A 21,109-nucleotide genomic window follows, 5' to 3' on the forward strand; every position below is an offset into this window, starting at 1 on the left:
ACGTTTCAGTGGGACCTTCTGGACAAGTGGTCGGGGTCCCATCTACAGATACATCAGAAAATATGCCTGTCCCCCAGGACCAGGGTGTCTCTCTCTTGTGGTGGCTGCAGAGTGCTCACCTTCTCGAAGGTCGCAGGTTCGGCATTCAAGACTGGGTTCTGGTGACCACGGACGCAAGCCTCCGAGGATGGGGAGCAGTCACACAAGGAAGAAATTTTCAGGGACTATGGTCAAGCCAGGAGGCTTGTCTACACATCAACGTACTGGAATTGAGGGCCATATACAACAGCCTGCGACAAGCGGAGAATATTCTTCGCGACCTACTGGTTCTGATTCAATCAGACAACGTCACAGCTGTGGCTCATGTAAACCGCCAAGGCGGGACAAGGAGCAGAGTGGCAATGGCGGAAGCCACCAGGATTCTTCGCTGGGCGGAAAATCACGCAAGCGCTCTGTCAGCAGTCTTCATTCCGGGAGTGGACAACTGGGAAGCAGACTTCCTCAGCAGACACGATCTCCATCCAGGAGAGAGGGTACTTCATCAAGAAGTTTTTGCAGAGATAACAAGTCAGTGGTGACTTCCACAAATAGACATGATGGCGTCACACCTCAACAAGAAGCTTCGGAGGTATTGTGCCAGGTCAAAGGACCCTCAGGCAGTAGAGGTGGACGCCCTGGTGACACCATGGGTGTTTCAGTCGGTCTATGTGTTCCCTCCTCTTCCGCTCATCTCAAAAATACTGAGAATCATAAGACGAAAGAGAGTGCAGACAATACTCATTGTTCCGGATTGGCCTCGAAGGGCCTGGTATTCAGATCTTCAGGAAATGCTCACAGAAGATCCGTGGCCTCTTCCTCTCAGGGAAGACCTATTGCAGCAGGGGCCCTGCGTGTTCCAAGACTTACCGCGGTTACGTTTGACGGCATGGCGGTTGAACACCAAATCCTAGCAGGGAAAGGTATTCCGGAGAAAGTCATCCCTACTCTGATTAAGGCTAGGAAGGAGGTGACGGCGAAACATTATCACCGCATCTGGAGGAAGTATGTATCTTGGTGTGAAGCCAAGAATGCTCCTACTGAAGATTTCCATCTGGGCCGTTTTCTCCACTTTCTACAGACAGGAGTGGATATGGGCCTAAAGTTAGGCTCCATTAAGGTACAGATTTCGGCCCTATCAATTTTCTTTCAGAAGGAATTGGCTTCTCTCCCAGAAGTCCAGACTTTTGTTAAGGGGGTGCTGCACATCCAGCCTCCTTTTGTGCCCCCAGTGGCACCATGGGACCTTAACATGGTGTTACAGTTACTAAAATCTCACTGGTTTGAGCCTCTTCAAACGGTGGATTTAAAATTTCTCACTTGGAAGGTGGTCATGTTGTTGGCCTTGGCATCTGCACGGCGGGTGTCCGAATTGGCGGCATTGTCTCACAAGAGCCCCTATCTGATTTTCCATGTGGATAGAGCAGAATTAAGGACTCGTCCTCAATTTTTGCCTAAGGTGGTTTCATCTTTTCACATGAACCAACCTATCGTGGTGCCTGTGGCTACGGGTGACTTGGAGGATTCCAAGTCCCTTGATATAGTCAGGGCCTTAAAGATTTATGTAGCCAGGACGGCTCGGGTTAGGAAAACAGAGGCACTGTTTGTCTTGTATGCAGCCAACAAGCTTGGCGCTCCTGCTTCTAAACAGACTATTGCTCGCTGGATCTGTAACACGATTCAGCAGGCTCATTCTACGGCTGGATTGCTGTTACCAAAGGCGTTTCAGCTTTGCCGAGCGACGACTTGGTCGGGGTCCAAACACTTTTGCTAAATTCTACAAGTTTGATACCTTGGCTGAGGAGGACCTTTATGTTTGCTCAATCGGTGCTGCAGAGTCATCCGCACTCTCCCGCCCGGTCTGGAGCTTTGGTATAATCCCCATGGTCCTTACGGAGTCCCCAGCATCCTCTAGGACGTAAGAGAAAATAAGATTTTAAACCTACCGGTAAATCTTTTTCTCCTAGTCCGTAGAGGATGCTGGGCGCCCGTCCCAGTGCGGACAAAATTCTGCAAGACTTGTATATAGTTATTGCTTACATAAGGGTTATGTTACAGTTTTGATCAGTCTCGGGTTGATGCTGTTTTGTTTCATACTGTTAATTGGTTTGTATGTTCCGAGTTGTACAGTGTGGGCTGGTATGTATCTTGCCTTTAGATTAACAAGAATCCTTTCCTCGTACTGTCCGTCTCCTCTGGGCACAGTTCTCTAACTGAGGTCTGGAGGAGGGGCATAGAGGGAGGAGCCAGTGCACACCCATCTAAAGTCTTTAGAGTGCCCATGTCTCCTGCAGAGCCCGTCTATACCCCATGGTCCTTACGGAGTCCCCAGCATCCTCTACGGACTAAGAGAAAAAGATTTACCGGTAGGTTTAAAATCTTATTTTTTGTTAATCCCATTAATTTCCTAATTTGGTCATCCCATTTTGTTTATAGTAATGGTCCCTGCCATAAATGCGGACTGTGCCGCATACACCTAGTGGTACTTAACAAAAGATAGTCTTGCAGAATAGCGCGCAAATATATCGTACTTCTTCGTCCAGTAGGGGGCACAGGGATAGACGCTGGGTATAGGCTGGCTGAGGACTGAGTCCGGGCACTAAAGAGTTACAGAACTCTTCCCAGCAGCCCTCAGTCGTCGTCCTCTCCTATACCCCGCCTGAGGACCGCGGCCCACCAGTTTTTTTTCTCTTTAGTGCTCGCAGGAGCTGGGCACCTTTTGCGGTGGGGCGCTAAACTTAGCTCCTGTTTACAGAATTGGATTCTTTTGAGTAACTATGATGCATATTTTGGATGCCTGCATAGTTACTCCTCCGCCCAGCCCCGGCGACTGGGTCGGTGAGTTCCGTGTGAGTCTCCAGGCAGCAGCACACTCCCGGAGCCCGCAGCCGCGACTGATGACTGGGAGGGTAAGTTGACCGGTGAGGCGGCGATCCATCCCGCGGGTGAGAGAGCGTGGGGTGCAGGCGCAGTGCTAGCCCAGGTTGCTGCGCTTAGTCACTAGACCACCAGGGCATTAGCACAGGCACAGCAGCTGCGTCCCTGGGGTCCTGTCACCTGAGGGAAAGGAGTCCTTGCATGTAGCTCCTCCCCCACCCCTGGGGCTCGCATTTACAACGTAATCTGCCTGCCTGGGAGGGCTGTCTCCTCCTCCTTCTCTGTTCTCCCTCAGGATGCTGGGCAACCATTTTAGGCACATTGCTGCTCCAGTTTGAGAAGGAGAGGGTACCTCCGCTCTTCTCTCTCCAACTCCTCGCTCCTGCAGCTTGGTTCTTCGCCTACTCCCTCCTGCTACTTGGTGGCTGGGTTGTTGAGTATAATTTATTGCCTCCACACCCTGTTTTCTGTGCACTGAGAGTTTCTGTGTGCATGTAGAGTGTGTCTGTAATAATCTGCCACTCACTAATAGGAACAATCTGTTACATTGACACCTATTATTATATGCCTTACCCCATTAATTTAGGGAAGGTTAGTTTCCTCATTTGCACTGTTGGTATTCTATTGTTTTATTTTAAGTGTGGTGACTGCCTTGTATTCTGCTAACATGTCTGCCAGAAACAAGGCTAACAAGGAGGTCACTCCTCCAGAGCCTTGTACTTGCAGGGTCTGTGTCACTATTTCTCCACAACAAGGATAATGATGACTTTTGTGTCCACTGCTTTGCGTCATCTAAGAATGTGACACTAGTACAGCCGACACCCTCTCCTGAACCAGTTTGGACGTCGATGTTGACACAGGTAATGTCTCGACTAGTTGATCACCTGGCGGCCCTGCCTCCTGGTCCACTGCCAGGGGCCACTTCTTTCCAACCCCAGATGCCTCAGGTTGAACTTCCTTGGATGCAGTCTTTTACGCAGTCGGTGCAGGACTTAACACAGATGTCAGCTTCTGTTCAACAGCTCTTAGAGAGAGACAGGCCTGCTAGGCATAGGTTACTGCCCCGTGATAGTTCTACCTCACTGGCCCAGACTGACCCTGAGTTGCAGTCGGATCCGCAGGTGACTGGGTCGGCTAATTCCGGTCACGGTAGAGTCTGTCTCTGACCGATGTTGAGGCTTTGGTTCGAGCAGTTAGGTTAGTACTTCAAATTGAAGACTCTGATCCAACTCCCAAGGATAAGGCTCCGTTGTTTAAACAACAGAAAAAAGAATCAACTCCGTTCACTTCCGCAGCTCAGTTAGAAGATTTCTTAGAGGTTGCGTGGCCTGAGCCCACTAAACGTTTTCATGTGCCTAAGCACATTACCCACTGCCTCTTAAAGGGCGTGCTAAGTGGGAATCTCCTCCTCCAATGGACGCCCATGTGGCCAGATTGGTAAGATCTTCAGTCCTTCCTTTACCGGACAAGTCTTCCATAAAGGATCCTACGGATCGGGCGGTGGCTCGCCCTGCCCTGACCTCAGCCTGGGTTGCCAAGGCCATCGACAGTTGGGCAGAACAGTTGAAACAAGGACTTTCGTCTGGTACTAGCAGATGGGAATTGCTCGCCCACATGCTCAATAGTAAACAGGCTACCACCTATTTGGGGAAGCAGCCATGGATACCGGGATCCTAACCTCCAAGGTATCGGCAGCAACTATATCTGCTAGACGGGCGCTCTAGCTCAGGTACTGGCGTGCTGATGCCAACTCGAAAAAGGCTCTGGAGGCTCTTCCCTCTTCTGGAGATACCCTCTTTGGGCAGGGTCTGGGCAGGGTCTTGGGCTAAGACCTCCTTCTTACTTTACCTTCGGCAGCTCCGTCCAAGGCCAGAACTACATTTCTTTCCTTTCGCCCGCAGGGCAGAGCTAAAGGTCAGGCTTCCTCAAGGTACCAGGCCCCATCCAAGGGAGCGAAGCCCCGCACTAAATAGCCATGGGCCACCAGACACCCAGCTCCCAAGCAGACTGAGAAGCCTGCCGAGTGACGGGGCGGGCCATCCCTGGGGGCCCCCGGGGTGGGAGGCCGACTTCTGCGGTTTGCCCTGTTATAGCTGGAGACCACCTATCCTCAATTTAAAGTAATTGAACAGGGCTCTGTGAAATCCCAAGTTCCGCATGGAGTCCCTCCGCACGATTATCCTCGCCTTGGAGCCGGGGGACTTTCTGGCATCACTGGACATTCAGGATGCCAATTTACATATTCCAATTCGGGCCAATCATCAACGGTTCCTCAGGTTTGCCATTCAACAGGACCATTACCAATTTTAGGCGTTGCCATTCGGTCTGTCAACGGCACCTCGTGTTTTTACAAAAGTCATGGCAGCCAGACTACGTCGCAGAGGTGTACGGATCCTTTCTTATTTAGACGACCTGCTCCTGATGGCCCAGTCCCGGGAGGTGCTACTTCAACATATTCAGCTTACGGTGGATTTTCTACAATCTCACGGCTGGAAGATAAATTGGCGCAAATCATCCTTGGTGCCTTCGCAGGAGATGTTGCATTTAGGAGCCCTGCTGAATTTGCGGCTACAGCGCATCTTCCTCCCAGAGGACAAAATTTGAACCCTTTAATCCAAGATTCAACGTTTTCTTCTTCACCGCAGGGTGTCCATACAGGCTTGTATGCGCATTCTGGAGTCCATGGTGGCCACTTTTGACATGGTGGAGTACCCGCAGTTTTATTCGCGACCTCTTCAGTTGGAAGTGCTATCCAAATGGAATGGCTCCCACCTGCACATTGCCGGACAGTCCATTGTCCTGTCCATAGAGGTGCAGTAGTCCCTTTCATGGTGGCTTCTTCGGTCCAACCTGGATCAAGGACGCCCCTTTTGGATTCAGGATTGGATCCTGCTCACCACGGACACCAGCCTGAGAGGATTGGTTGCAGTCTCCGAACAACATACATTCCAGTGACGTTGGACTGCCCTGTAAAGCAGGCTTCCCATCAAATTCCTGGAGCTCAGGGCCATATACAGAGCCCTTTGAGTGTCGCGATCTCTCCTTCAGGTTCGACCAGTCAAAATTCAATCCGACAACGCAACCGCAGTCTCTTACATAAATCGACAGGGAGGCACCCACAGTCGCGGGGCAATGTGAGAAGCAACGCACATCTTCCATTGGGCGGAGTGGCATCTTCCCGCACTGTCAGCAATATTCATCCCGGGAGTCCTCAACTGGAAAGCGGACTTCCTAAGTCACCAGGACGTGCATTCTGGAGAATGGGCCCTCCATTTGGAGGTCTTTCAGTTGCTGGTTCATCGTTGGGGACTTACAGACATCGACATGATGGACAATCACGGACATGACGGACAATCACCAGGTTCCAAGGTTCTGCGCTCGCACAAGAGATCTGGCAGCCTTCTTGGTGGAATCCTTAACCGTTCCATGGGAGTTTCCACTAGTATATGTCTTTCCTCCGATCTAAATGCTGCTGCGGGTACTTCGCAAGTTCAAGCTGGAGGGGGGCACAATGATTCTCATCGCTCCAGATTGCCCGCGTTGTGGTTGGTATGCGGATCTACAGAGTCTTTCCATTGACTCTCCTCTCCATCTTCCGCAGTGGCCGAATATTCTGTCTCGGGCCCCGTGTCTGCATCCGGATCTCGACAGATTGGCTTTGACGGCGTGGGTCTTGAGACATCCGTCCTGAGAAAGAAAGGTTTTCTCTGAGGGTTATCTCGACCATGCTGCGAGCTAGGAAACCGTCTTCATCCAGAGTTTATTACCGAGTCTGGAAGGCTTTCTTCTCTTGGTGTTCACAGCGGCAGTTTAGTCTGTGGTCTTTCCGCCTTTCATGGTTTTTGGCATTTCTCCAGACGGGGCTTGATCTGGGCCTTAGCCTTTCTCCGTGGGACTTATTGTTGGTTCTACGGATTCTTCAGTCAACGCTGTTTGAACCGCTGGACAAGGCCGAGCTTAAATGGCTCACGTGGAAAACTGTATTTCTTCTAGCCATTTCGTCAGCTCGACATGTTTCTGATCTCAGCGCCTTATCCTGGCGCTCCCCTTTTCTGGTGTTCCATTCGGATTGCGCGGTCCTGGTTAGGCCACTTGCTTAAGGTGGTTTTCCGTTTTCACATCAATCAAGAAATTGTGGTTCCGGCTCTTTCTGCCTCCTTTGCTTTGGAGACTACCCTAGATGTGGTGCGGGCTCTCCAGATTTATGTAGACTGGACTAAGAACATCCACAGGTCGGACGCTTTGTTCGTCCTCTATGACTCTCACAAGTGGGGATGGCCTGCTACAAAACAGCTTATTGCTCGATGGCTCCGTTTGACTGTCCAGCATGCCTCTACGGCAACCAGTCTTCCGATCCCTGCGGGGCTTACAGCCCATTACACTCGTTCTGTTGGTCCTTCTTGAGCTGCTAGCTGTGGAGCCTCGGCTGAACAGCTCTGCAAGGCAGCTACGTGGTCCACTGCTGCCACTTTTTGTCAGGTTTTATGCCTTTGACACCTTTGCGTCCCAGGATGCCGCCTTTGGGCGTTGTGTTGTCGGCGCAGTCCAAGAGCATTCCCACCCCTGAGTGGACAGCTTTTAGACGTCCCAGCGTCTATCCTTGTGCTCCCTGGTGGACGAAGAAGAAAATAAGATTTATGATCTTACCTGGGTAAATCCTTTTTCTTCGAGTCCATAAGGGGCACAGGGCGGCCTCCCTTCACGCACCTATTTGCTTAGCATTGTTCCTATGTTTGTGGGTGTGTACAGTTGATAGCAGTGTATGGCTCTGTCTATGTGTGAGTCATCTTTCCTCTTTTCCTCGATCCTACTGGGGTTTTGCTAACTAAAAACTGGCGGGCCGCGGTCAGCGGGCGTGGTATAGGAGAGAGGAGGATTGAGGGCTACTGGGAAGCGTTCTGCAACTCTTTGGTGCCCGGACTCAGTCCTCAGCCAGCATATACCCAGCGTCTATCCCTCTGCCCCTATGGACTCGAAGAAGAAGCTTTACCCAGGTAAGAACATAAATCTTATTTTTTTTTTTAAATCTATTTATAGAATATACTGTCTCGATCTGCCTTCTTAAGTTAAACTTTTTGATTTATATTGATATTTTCTCCTGTAATTGTAGATAGTTGTGTTACCTGCACAATTTTAAATATAAGTTTGTTAAAACAACTTTTGGTTGTTATTTTAGGGATTCATAAAGCGTATTGAGAAATTGGAATGTCCTTCTAATTGCATCATGTGTTGCCAACAAATCAAACAAAAATAAACAAACAGGCGGCTTAAAAAACGAGCGACATTGCTCATTTTCACCCTTTCTGAGTGACGTTGCTCAATTTCTCGGCTAGTGCGTATGCTGCTGCCACCGAGCAATGCGCAATCCCGCGGGTTATAAATGACCCTCGCTGTCGGCCGTGCAGGCAGCTCAATTTGGACTGTCGTCCAAGAGCTAGCTGCCTGGCCGCTGTGTGATGTTACTGAGCGATATGGTCATCATAACGCTCAGTGTGTATGCCCTACCACCGACCGCCCCGGCTCGGGATGGGAAACACTAGGCGACGTCACCTAGTGTGTACCCACCTTAAGACTTTGTAGACCATATATTTTAATTGATAATAAGACTGTCTTGGATTGTCTGAGCTATAACGATCCCTACGAGGAGAGCTAGAGATGACAAATTCTTGAAATCACAGTGGAACCAACATGCAGAAGGACATCCATTCCATAAAATGTGAAAAATAAGTTTGTTATATGCTGCTATTTTAAAAATCTCTAATTGTACTGTTTTTGTTTTTTTAATATTTTCAGTCTTTTCAAGTATTTTGCTTGTTTCATTTACAGCTGCCTGGAGTAGAGAACTGTCAAAACTATCTATTTCGGTATGGCAGACATCCTTTAATGGAGCTGCCCCTCATGATCAACCCGACAGGCTGTGCCAGGTCGGAGCCTAAGATCATGACCCACTATAAACGGTAAGCCATCTAATGAACAGGACCATTCTTTGGCGTTTTGGCTCTTGGTCTCTAGTTTGAAGGTGGCGGAGCATCACAGAGTGTTGCAGGGTAATATAGGTTAGGTATTGAGCAATAATGAAAACAACCCACTGACATTAAGGGTGCGATTACAAAAAATGTTGTATCACCCATTGGAGCACTTAAGCTGTTCTGATCGGGCACCCAAAACAACCTGGATGAGCCATGCAAATTGTCTGACCCGACTAAAGTCCTGGCCGCGGTGTGAAATGTGACAATTCTCACATTTCAACTCGCCATCTCAGGAGGCAGCGAGTTCAAATGTTGCCACATAACACCCAACTCCACCACACACACACACACACACACACACACACACACACACACACACACACACACACACACACACACACACACACACACACACACACACACACACACACACACACACACACATACACCACACACACATACACCACACACATACATACGTACATACGTACATACATTTTTTACTGTATATGTAAGTATGTAGGCGAGGGGCATAACAAAGAGTAAAAATAGGTGCCATGGAGGTCGTTGCTACATCATGCTGTGGGGTGTGACTGCGTTGTAGTGGGTGTGTCCATGCCCTCATAGTAGGCTCTAGCACATGCAGATAATAGTTATGCATGAGGGAGGCCAACTCTGCTGCTGTCACCAAGATTGTGTTTGGAGCAAGTTTTGTTAATGGGAACATTCACTCTCCCCTGGCTGCGCCACTGATGGCCAGACATCCTTTGCTGTAACAGCAATGATTTTTGTTCTTTAGGGTCATGATGGTCTTTTTTGCACCTTCATTCTGTTGTGTGCTTTCAATGGGAGTGTCATTTTTCTCCTGTAGTTTCAGTAAAGGCCCCCATCCACTAGTGCAATATGACCTGTTTTTATGCGATTGAGACAAATTGCTGAGACAGATTGCATGAAAAGTGTCACATTGCATGTCCTTTTCGTGCGATTGCAATGCAAGGCGCGCTCCCATGTGTCTCCCATGGCAATCGCAGATCACACGTGCTGCACGTTATATTTATCTCAATCACACAGAAATAGCTTTAGAAACGTTAGATTGCATGAGATCAATCACATGTAAAAAATACACTCAAGTAGCAAATTGCAATTGCAGAGCTCCCTGGAAGCTCCCAGCCAGATTGCAGGAAAAATGGGTTCAACTTATTGCTGAGCTAAAACTCCCTAGTGGATGGGGGCCTTAAGACTGGTGCTTTCTAACAGAAATCCATCAATTGTGACAAACAGAAGGCTTCCCTTTTTCCAAGCTTAGGTTGTCTGGTTTTCAAATCAACCAAGAGTTAATGGTTCCATGATGGTGGCCTTGAGAGTTTAAATGAAGCCGTGCCTCACTCCTTGGAGCATTGTCTGCAGAGAGTTATGTCCAGATCTCCACAATTTGTCCTTTATGAGGGCAGTAGGAATGGATGTAGTGCTTGCAGTCAGTTGAAATCCTGCTGGATCAGGGCAGCCTTTTCTGTGACAAGGATAACAGTTTACTTGGTTTGATGGTATGTTTAACCAATTTGGCCTATGTGTCATGGGATCAAATTGTACATTGCTGCTTCTGTGGAGACTGCCGTTGGTAGCAGGGTACACCAAGTGGCTGTTTAATTTTTATGCTTTTCTCCCTCCCATTGATGGTGGTTTTGGAACAGACCAATCCAACAAAAATTATTTTTGGTCAAAGCTTTTGTGGGACACAAACCCACCCAACCAGGAGTGCATGGTTTCTCTTCTACTCTGCTACTTTTCTTAGCTTTAAGCTAAGGAAGAGCAGTGGAACAGTGTTTGTTGTAGGGAGGAGACTCTTGATAGTACCCTACCTGGTAAAGGTGAAACATTACCCCACCATCTTTGTCCATTTCTCTGAAATATATTTAATGGTAAAAACTAAAATTGGTGTATTTTTGGTTTGTTTAATAAGTTTGGGCTTTAATCATCAAGCCTGTCAAGTTCTTTTCATCTTTATACATATACAAATGTATACGTGAAATACTGCTTGTTTAGTAAAAGTAACGTCTTTCACTTTCTCTGCAGGCCTCACACCCTAAACAGCACTAGCATGTCCAAAGCCTACCAGAGCACCTTTACAGGGGAGACAAATACACCCTACAGCAAACAATTTGTGCACTCAAAGTCATCTCAGTATCGCAGGCTGAAGACAGAGTGGAAGAATAACGTTTATTTGGCTCGTTCTCGAATCCAAGGATTAGGGCTTTATGCTGCCAAAGACTTGGAGAAGCACACCATGGTGATAGAGTACATTGGCACCATCATAAGGAACGAAGTTGCAAATCGTCGTGAGAAGATCTATGAAGAGCAGGTGAGCTAGGCAGATACTGTTATCAATATGTTATATATAGAGATGAATATATAATGTACATACAATAGGATATTAGCAAATCGTGAGCACTGCAAGGCTTTGTAACTCATTCATAGGAGAGGGTGGCATTTTGTTTTTCCTCTGTCCAAAACCAAATCCCAGAGCTCTCCTGTAATTCTTATCACAGTATTATCTGCACAATTGTTATGTATGCATCTCAAACAGCTGTGCTACTTGTTATTCGGGGTTGGTGTGTGGTTTTTGTAAGGTGGGAGGAGGTGGTGGTGAGTTATTTATTTTTTAAAGCAATCCTATTTCTTTATCATGGCTATTTTGAGGAACTCTTATGGGCCCTACACACATGCCGATATCACTGCACGATATGAACGATCTCGTTCATTAATGAACGAGATAACGTTCATATCGTGCAGTGTGGAGGCTCCAGCGATAAACGATGCGCGGCCCCGCGCTCTTTCATCGCTGGGGCCATGTCTGCTGTGCATGCAGGCCAATATGGACGAGATCGTCCATATTTGCCTGCAAGTCTACGGAGCCGGGTGACGGGGGGAGTGAAGAAACTTCACTCCCCCCGTCACTGCCCCCCCGCCGCCGGGTCGCCCGTATCGGCGGTCGGGCAGCTCGGCTGCACATCGCCGAGTGTGTAGGGCCTATTATACCATACAGTTGGTTGTTTGCTGGATATAGGCTCTAGCAGTGTGCATAATATGGGGTTATTCAGAGATGAATGCAAATCATTGCATCCGTAGCCATGCGGATGCAATTTAATTGTGGACGCATCGAATAGATGTTGACCCCTGCAGTCTGTCGCAATTTTTTTTTTTATGTGACCACGCAGCTGCCACAAAAACACGCCACCGTTGCGGCTGCCACAACGCCAAACCCGAACACCCGCCATTGTCAATCACCTTGCGGCTGCATCGCCGCAAGGAGAAGAGTCGTGCACACGCACTGCGGCTGGTGCATGTGCGCAGAACAAATGGACGCGGCCACTGCGTACATCTCTGAATTGCCTCCGTTCTTATTTTTCCTGCTGCTACATCTTCGGTGGGCTGAATGTAATGAGTGTTCTGTGTAAGCCAAGGCCCCCACTGCAGGAGAGGTAAATGCCAGATATACTCTGCTGCAGAACTTACCAGACATATGATTAAGAGGGGTTATACTTGTAAAATGCAGTTGCTGTATTTCTAAAATGTTGGACCTTGTTTTAGTTAGTAGAAACTGTTTTTTCTTTTTTTTTTATTGCTCATAATTAATCAGATAATCTTTTCTATAACGAGTGCTGTTTTTAATTATTTATCTTTTCTTCCAGAACCGAGGAATCTACATGTTTCGAATTAATAATGAGCATGTAATTGATGCCACTTTGACTGGCGGGCCTGCTAGGTACGTTACTGGTATTAATCTTTAACCAGGTTGATTGCCAGCTGCTCCTGATTTCCATATTCATAATTGTATAGACCCTTCCACAGATTTGTCCCTATGAAAGCATTTTCTACATAATATTTACATATTTAACCTGTTCCGTTTCAGAGTGCCCTGAGAAATTTGTTTTCTTATTACCATGTATGAGGTGTGTTATTCCAAATGTTTACAGATGCGATTTCACTTTCTCTCACTTTTTAAGGTACATCAATCATTCTTGTGCCCCCAACTGTGTTGCTGAGGTAGTCACTTTTGACAAAGAAGACAAAATTATCATCATCTCTAGTCGTAGGATACCAAAAGGAGAGGAGGTGGGTGTACATTAAAATTATGCTTCTGTCATTTATTTAACCTCAAATAAACACAAAAGTGACTAAACACAAAATTGGTAAAAATAGTAGTCGCCAGCCACTCTTTTTATTCATTATTTTTATTATTACAGCTTACATATGACTATCAGTTTGACTTTGAAGATGATCAGCACAAGATCCCATGTCACTGTGGAGCATGGAACTGCCGGAAATGGATGAATTGAAAGTGAGGAACTTAATGGCCTCCTGTCATCCTGAATGTGTACTCTTTATGTAAAGCCTTGGAGCAAGCGCAGGACACCAATCTGTGTCTACCATCACTTTAATACATTAGCTGTGGAAGCCTTCCTTGAGGTACTACAGCAAGTAACCCAGCTTTCTGTGTCTTGATGACGTAAGGAAAGTTGTAGTGATGTCAGGAGAGCTTTGCATCCAGTCTGAAAGCCTTTACATCGGTAAAAGGAAGAAACTGCAAGAGAAAGCTGTTCTGCAGAGAAAATTCCCGAAACACTGAATAGCTGGGAATATCCTTTGTGTAGCACCCCTTTCTTCCTTCAAGTTACTAATGCTCTAAAGAGGATTTTTTTTTATCTAAATAATAAAAATAAATATTTTGCTCTAATTTCTCAAATGAGAAAGCAAAAAAAAAAGTGGAAAAAAAAATCATTAGTTAACAAAGCAGTTTGACAATCCTAAATCTACAGGACCCTCAGAGCGCAAAAGAGAGCACATAAGACTGCAGAAAAAGCACAGGAGTTGCTTTTGTTGAGCGCAAGAGACAGTCCATTGACTGTTACCCGTCACAGCTACCCAATCCCAGAGGCACCTGGCCAGCACCTACCTCATCTGCCTGTTGGATACTAATGTGTATATGTGACACTCCCACGGCAATCTAAAATAGATAGCACCTCATGAACATGGACACAGCTCACATGATGTGACTCGTGTAATGGAAATATACACCACCCATCGGGTCACATTTCGGTTGTTTTGGCCCTATCTGAAGCTTTGTCACCTGCCTCTCAGCCTAGAAATTTGGCTCTGAGCAGGTAGGAGTGCACTAAGGATTGTGTTTTCTGCTAACTGCCTGCTTGTGGTTTGTCCTCAGAAATCCATTTTCTCCCCTATTCTGTGCCTGAAACCTCACCCTTCTCTATACAGTACATGGAACATGAAGTGTAGTAGAAACACCTACTTTGTAATGGGGTAAACTGCTTTATGGCAGATGGTGTATGTATGTGTGTGACTGTAGATTTACCTTGGTTTATATTATTTTATCATATGTATACTTCATAATACTCCTAACACAGTATTTCTAGAAAACCCCTTCAACAAAATTATGGGATGTTAAGTTAGACCGTCTGATGCAATGTGCTCTCTTTTTAAATCTGGTTTTTAGAAATGTGCTACTTTGTCTATCCCAAATACCTTAAACCTTTTCTTCACCTGCATTATTCTGAAGCTGCTGTTCTCTCAATATGTAATTCAAATCTTGATTTATTATTTTTTTTAGCACAGTGCTTTGGGTGGGAATAGGTGAGGGGGTGTTATTTATTTGTACATGTAATTATATTTATGTATTACAGCCTTGTGAGGGAAGTACAGGGTCATTTTCTATGACTGGCATGGTGTCCTACAACCTGGCATATGCTACATGCTTTGTGATCAATTTCCATATTCTACAGAATGCATAAAGTACAGTGTAGTTCTAAGCTATGTCCCTGAACGCAATGGTTTTGAAATATGTAGGTCACAATCCTCTGGCTTCCACACTAGATTTTTCTAATTGTACAATATTGCTTCCTGCTTTTATGTACTCGAGCAGAGGGTAACCTTTTTCCCCACATACAACCTATCAGCCTGTTGGGGGCTGTACCGTTATTATCCCCAACAGATGCAGTGATTATGTTTAGAGTGCACAAAGAAACAGAAATCATTGGCGACAAGCAGCCAAGGGCATTTAAAAATCAAAGCTAGTGTGAATATGAGAGATTAAGTGCTGTTGCTTTTTAACCCAAGCTGCTTCCACAATTGTTTAAAAGCTGCAAACTTGTACAAAATAAAAGTAAAGCAAATTGTAAATAAACAAGAGAGAAAAAAAACTAAAAAAAATAAATGTTGTGCATAGTCGGGCACCGTATTATCTTGAAACCACTGGACACTATGAAAAGCCTGAAAATTTGAAATTAAATGTACTCTTTACTTCTGTTTTCCTGCTTTATTTTTTTTTTAACGATTAATTTGGAGAGCTTGGAGCTCTTTAATGGGAGCTGACAGTACATCCCTGTCAGACTTGTGATATTAGATTATTATAGATATGACATACAGTAATGTATCTTAAGTAAAACCCTATACACTTTTTTATGACCTATAATCCAGATCCAAGCTTGAAATACTTGATTTTCTTTCTGCTTGTATAAACACTTTCATTTGCCGTGTTTGATTTTTATTTGGTCTCCACTTGCAAATATTTGTTTTTCATGATTTTCCTTTTGTTTTGCCATTTTTTATTTTTATTTTGTACTGACGAGATTCCATAGGGAGCTGTAATTTGTGCGGTGAGGATTCTGTACAGAAGATTTGTCCTTCGTAGAAAACAAAAATTATTCCTTTTTTAAAAAAAAACGAAAATAAAAACTTGTACGTGGCATGTTTTGTATTGAATATAATTTTGAAATGTATATAATTTATGTGAAAGAGGCAAGTAAGAAGAGCTTAATTGCTTCTTTTGGTTTGTTTTTAAAGGACAAATAAAATGCATTTTAAATATTTCTGTGTGTTTCGAGTCTGTCTCCAACCCTACTCTTCCTCCTCCCACCTGCTTCCTACTCCTCTTTCGGTATCTCACCCTTCTTCCTACTCCTCTTTTGTTATCTCACCAGCTTCCTCCCCTCCCCAGACTTCTGTAATTCCTACACCTCCCTGTATATTGCCCTTTTCCTCCCTTTTATCACTGCCGCCCTCCTGTTTCTGTATTGCCATCCTTTTCCTTCTCATCCTCTTGTGTAGTGATAGCCATCCAATGGCAATGGTTTCTCCATTTGATTATGGGGAATAGGATGCTGGACGCCATCACATTCTTCTTTCCACAGGGTGCTGACGTCTCTTCTGCTGCATACAGCAGAAAGAAAAAACTCTGGGAGAAAAGTAATCAAATCTTCTAAAGAGTGGATTAGTTGCCCATAGTAACCAAATTGCTTCCAGCTAGCAATTATCAAGTACATTCTATAAAATGATATGCAGTAGATGGTTGTCATGGGGAATTTGTCCAAATTCACTCTTTGGAAGGGTTGATACATTTCTCCCTCTGTAAGGCTAGGTACTCACCTGACCGACACGTCAGCAGATCCGCCGGCCGAACAGTCGATCAATCGGATGCTTGACGTGTCGTTCAGGATTTCCAGGTAGGTGGCATTTGAATTTGCCTGCCCAACTGTGACGTCAGCCCCTGCAGCAAGTGGGAAGGCGGCAAACCTCCCGTACACACAGCCAGAAGCACCAATATATCTGCAGATATTGGGCATCTGCACAAGCCAATGCAGTGTGTCTGTGAATTACATCATTCAGGCATAATGGGGGTATACACTCGTCGCCAGACTCGCAGTATATTGGCTGTTCGCTTGAATGGCCAATATATCGGCTAGTGTGTACCCAACAGAGATCTTTCGAGCATATGCAAACTACAGCTGGCCATCGCTCATGGACACTGGCATACAGACTATGATTAAACCACAGAATGGTGTTTAACAGGTGATGGCTATATGCTATCCCCAAGCGTGTTGCGATGGTATTAACAATTTGATGGTTCCCTCTCCCTTCCACTCTGCATGTACACTTTCCCCTTCTGCTCTGTGTGTATGAATAGCAACTGCTCCCCCTCCTCCATATGTATCCTCCCCCATCCTGTGTGTGTATCCCCACCTCCTCTTCCTATGTAAGCACATCTCATCATATTGCTTTCACGCTACTAGGGCCTTTTCATCAGTGCAGTAACTAGACATTTTAGCGCTGTGTGCAAAAAAAAACCCATTGGTGCGCCCCCCCATATTTAAAACAGGGTAGCGGCACACAACGAAAATATAGGGGCATGGCTTCTTGGGGAAGGGGCTTTACCACAAAATAATACTAATTCATATTACGCTGCACAGTAGTCTCCATTAATTAAATTACGCTGCACAGTATCGCCACTTAAACACACTACACCAGGTAGAGCCCCTTTTACACATTACTCCAGGTAGAGCCCCTATCACACATTACGCCAGGTAGAGCCCCTTTTACACATTACCGCAGGCAGTCCCCTAATACACATTACGCCAGTTAGAGTTACAAGAGAGGGATGGAGAGAGATAGGGTTGCGAGGGAGAAAGAAAGGTGGCAGGTAGAGAGACAGAGTGTGGTGGGAAGTATACAGAGAGGGGGGTTGGAGGGGGAGAGAGCGAGGGGGGAAAGACACACTCATATATGATACATACCATTAGCCTGCAGGTGGGTGGCTCCCTGGGACATCACCAGCTGCCCGGGCTTTTATGTGCCATTTAGAAATGATCGGCAACCGCAGCACGTCACCAGCCGGCAGTGGCGAGCACGAACGCCCGGGGTCTTCCGTGTGTTGCAGCGCGACATGCAGACACAGCTGGCTGTGTTTGATGAGGGATTCCCAGGCCCTCATATAAGTAATCTCCCAGTCCCCCACAATGCGGTCTGCGTCCTCCAGGCTTCGGCGCACTCTCCAGAGTCTAGGGATGGAGCGGGGACGGCGCCTCTCCGCGCTGGCCCTGGTTGCAGTCTTTACAGTGCTTGGGGGGGAATGCCACGGGCTGCCTGATCACTGTGGCCTGCAGTGATCAGGACACGCTGCGGGAGGAGCTGCAGGTGCAGAGAGACCTGAAGGTCTCTCTGATATACTGTACACAGCAAGTGCTGCAGCCAAACGATTAAATAAAAATAAAAAATGACAAGGGGGGCACACATCCTGCGGCATTACCTGGCTATTCTTCTACGTAGCGCCTTCTAAGGAGCAAGGTGCTGGAGCTACGTGGACACACAGGGCCCCGTGTTGCCGGCAGTCCTGTGCCCATAGTAGACATACGTTGTGTGCCAGGCTGGCACACACCTAGTTACAGCCCTGAATGATAATATAAACACACTGCATTTTTTGGTAGTGAATGTGTGAATTTGATGGGTCCTACAAATGCTTACTTGTTTCCTGGACTGGGCTACCGTGGGGTTGGATGCCTGCAGTTTACCAGCAGACCAGTGAAGATTGAGAATACAGGACATGAGGAAAATCTGGGTAAAGCACTTACAACTCAGCTCAGCGCTCCTCTCTCATCTCCAGGCTCCATACGGTGTGAGTGGGGGGGATGCTGCTTCTGTCCGATCATCAGCGCACATTACTTTCCTCTCCACAGCAGCGGTGCCGGCTCCAATACTTCCTTCTACATGCCACACGGGGGGAGCTGCGCACATGTGGGATGCCCAGCGCTGCATACTGTAAGATCTGCAGCACCGCGCACTACAAAATAGGCGGACGGGGATGCGGCAGCGCTGCCTCATGTCTTGTCTGCAGCGCTGGCACAGCAAGAAAAAGCACTGAAATCATAAACGGAAGACTCACTCTGCCTCCCCCGCGCTGCAGCTCTCCTCACTTACACCACTTTCAGACAGTAAAGTCTGAAAGTCCCGGCATTTTAACGCCGGGTCGTTTTGCCGGGACCTGCCTGACCCCCTCCCCCCTTTCACACAGACATGCAAATTACTGGGTTGAGAATTTCGACCCAGTAATTTGCAGATCAACACTTGTATTTTTCTGTGAAAGGGTCAACCCGTGTCGAAATTCCCGCGTCTCTGACCCTGGTAGATTCCAGGGTCGAAGTCCCGGGAATTACAACACGGGTTGACCCTTTCACACCGAAAAAGGACCCGTGTTTCATGACATTACCAGGTGGAACTGCTTCAATTTAATTTTCTGTCTGGAAGAGGCAATAGAGAGCCAGTCAACAGGGGTGGATGCAGACGGTGCGCCCCCAGGACAAATGCACACCGTCTGCATTCACCTTGTTACGGCCCTACTATTCATGAATCAGTGAAAAGTGTGGAGAAGTGAGCCAGTGGAGAAGCGACCAATCATCTGCTCTGTATAATGTTATAGTATGCAAATTATAAATGTTACTTTAATGCTGATTGGTTGCCATGGGCAACCTCTCTACACATTTCACTGCTTCATGAATAGACCTCAACAATAGTAAAACGTGTGTATATGATTAGTGTTTTATTGTATCTTCGTGTCCTATCCATCTCTACTACTTGCTGTCGTTGCCCGTTTCTCACTTTTCTTGTAGCATTGCCCCATCCAAGATGGCGGATGATCGCTACTTTTCCCGGAAGTTAGGTCCTGGGATGTGATGTGTGAGGCGGGAGTTCAGATGTCACACAAAGCCGGAAGTAAGGTGCCGACCGAGCGTATTACAGATGAGGAGGAAGTAATGGAGCCGGTGAGAGACTGCGGCGGCGTGTACTGTGCTGGGGTGGGGTAGACTGCAATAGAGAACGCGCTTTATTGACGCTGGGTCTTGTGCTGCGGGTGTGACAGACTGGTTAGGAATAGGATTGGATTGCTTTGTTCCTGCCTCCCTCACACCATATGGCTTACACTGATCATCGCTGTATATGTTCCTGCTCAGTGTCATGCCTCCGCTGCTAGGCTATGCAGCCCGTGCCTCCTCCGGTTGGCATCCCGCTCCCTGTAATCAGGGGCTTGTAGAGTCACAGCAGCAGGTGTTTGTCTGATGTGCAGCACCGGGGAGGTGTATCAAGCCTTAGACACATACGGTACCATCACATCAACCTTTAGTTCTCATTTTTCCAGCACAAATGACAGACGCTGATTGGTTGCTACTTGATTTCCCCAAGATTTGATCATCCCCGCCCCCCTGAAATGTCGTCTCCCGCCCGCCCCAGTAGCATAACTCTAGCGCTGCAGGCGGATGACACTGGCAGTAGGAGTCAGGAGACGTCATCCTTATTACGTGACTGCAAGGAGCTGATTGTCACATTTTCTGCTTGTAGTGCGGCGCCAGCTGTAGCTCTGTTATCAGACGTCATATAATGCGAGTTCTTATCGGTACAATGAGCAGCCGTTCTCTTGAGTGCTCCAAACCATCCTTATAAATGACAATGAACTACGAAATGCACGAGGTGGGTAGGACTTTTCTCAAGAAAAAGCAGGTTCGTCAGCCCTAAGGCAAAATAACCAATTAAATGGAAGTATTTGCTGACAGGTATTAATATTAATTTCTCTAACGTCCTAGTGGATGCTGGGAACTCCGTAAGGACCATGGGGAATAGCGGGCTCCGAAGGAGGCTGGGCACTCTAGAAAGATCTTAGACTACCTGGTGTGCACTGGCTCCTCCCACTATGACCCTCCTCCAAGCCTAAGTTAGATTTCGTGCCCGGCCGAGGTTGGATGCACACTAGGGGCTCTCCTGAGCTCTTAGAAAGTTATAGTCTTAGAATTTGTTATTTTCAGTGAGACCTGCTGGCAACAGGCTCACTGCAGCGAGGGACTAAGGGGAGAAGAAGCGAACTCGCCTGCTTGCAGCCGGATTGGGCTTCTTAGGCTACTGGACACCATTAGCTCCAGAGGGATCGACCGCAGGCCCAGCCTTGATGTTCGGTCCCGGAGCCGCGCCGCCGTCCCCCTTACAGAGCCAGAAGCAAGAAGATGGTCCGGAAAATCGGCGGCATGAAGACTCTGTCTTCACCAAGGTAGCGCACAGCACTGCAGCTGTGCGCCATTGCTCCTCTCACACACTTCACACTCCGGTCACTGAGGGTGCAGGGCGCTGGGGGGGGCGCCCTGAGGCAGCAATAAAAACACCTTGGCTGGCTAAAATACCTCAATATATGGCCCCAGGGGCTATATATGAGGTAAATACCCCTGCCAGAATTCCATAAAAAACGGGAGAATAGGCCGCGAAAAAGGGGCGGAGCCTATCTCCTCAGCACACTGGCGCCATTTTTCCCTCACAGCTCGGCTGGAGGGAAGCTCCCTGGCTCTTCCCTGCACAGTAAGAGGGAAAAGAGAGGGGGGGCATTAAAATTGGCACTGTAT

General features: G+C 47.1%; 2 protein-coding genes across 8 annotated transcripts in view; both read left to right on the forward strand.

Annotated features, from left to right (window-relative positions):
* The window catches only part of KMT2D (lysine methyltransferase 2D), a 381,440-nt gene extending 365,674 nt beyond the window's left edge, over nucleotides 1-15,766 (forward strand). For all 4 annotated transcript variants that reach the window (XM_063952696.1, XM_063952698.1, XM_063952697.1 and 1 more), the window contains 5 exons: nucleotides 8,740-8,870; nucleotides 10,956-11,241; nucleotides 12,572-12,645; nucleotides 12,887-12,995; nucleotides 13,127-15,766. In XM_063952696.1, the coding sequence (XP_063808766.1) occupies nucleotides 8,740-8,870; nucleotides 10,956-11,241; nucleotides 12,572-12,645; nucleotides 12,887-12,995; nucleotides 13,127-13,219 (693 nt within the window). In that variant the 3' untranslated portion in view covers nucleotides 13,220-15,766. The remainder of the gene's footprint in view (nucleotides 1-8,739; nucleotides 8,871-10,955; nucleotides 11,242-12,571; nucleotides 12,646-12,886; nucleotides 12,996-13,126) is intronic.
* A 3,620-nt stretch (nucleotides 15,767-19,386) lies between these two features.
* Nucleotides 19,387-21,109, forward strand: part of PRKAG1 (protein kinase AMP-activated non-catalytic subunit gamma 1) — a 99,171-nt gene continuing 97,448 nt past the window's right edge. Inside the window, exons 1-2 of one of the 4 annotated variants that reach the window (XM_063952702.1) lie at nucleotides 19,401-19,489; nucleotides 20,064-20,222. In XM_063952702.1, coding sequence (XP_063808772.1) covers nucleotides 20,166-20,222 — 57 coding nt within the window. In that variant the 5' untranslated portion in view covers nucleotides 19,401-19,489; nucleotides 20,064-20,165. Of the gene's footprint in view, nucleotides 19,490-19,521; nucleotides 20,223-21,109 lie in introns of those variants that run through there. The other 3 variants (XM_063952700.1, XM_063952701.1, XM_063952703.1) reach the window with 3 other exon arrangements.

Source organism: Pseudophryne corroboree, chromosome 2 (assembly GCF_028390025.1).
Source record: "Pseudophryne corroboree isolate aPseCor3 chromosome 2, aPseCor3.hap2, whole genome shotgun sequence".
Taxonomy (NCBI): Eukaryota; Metazoa; Chordata; class Amphibia; order Anura; family Myobatrachidae; genus Pseudophryne; species Pseudophryne corroboree.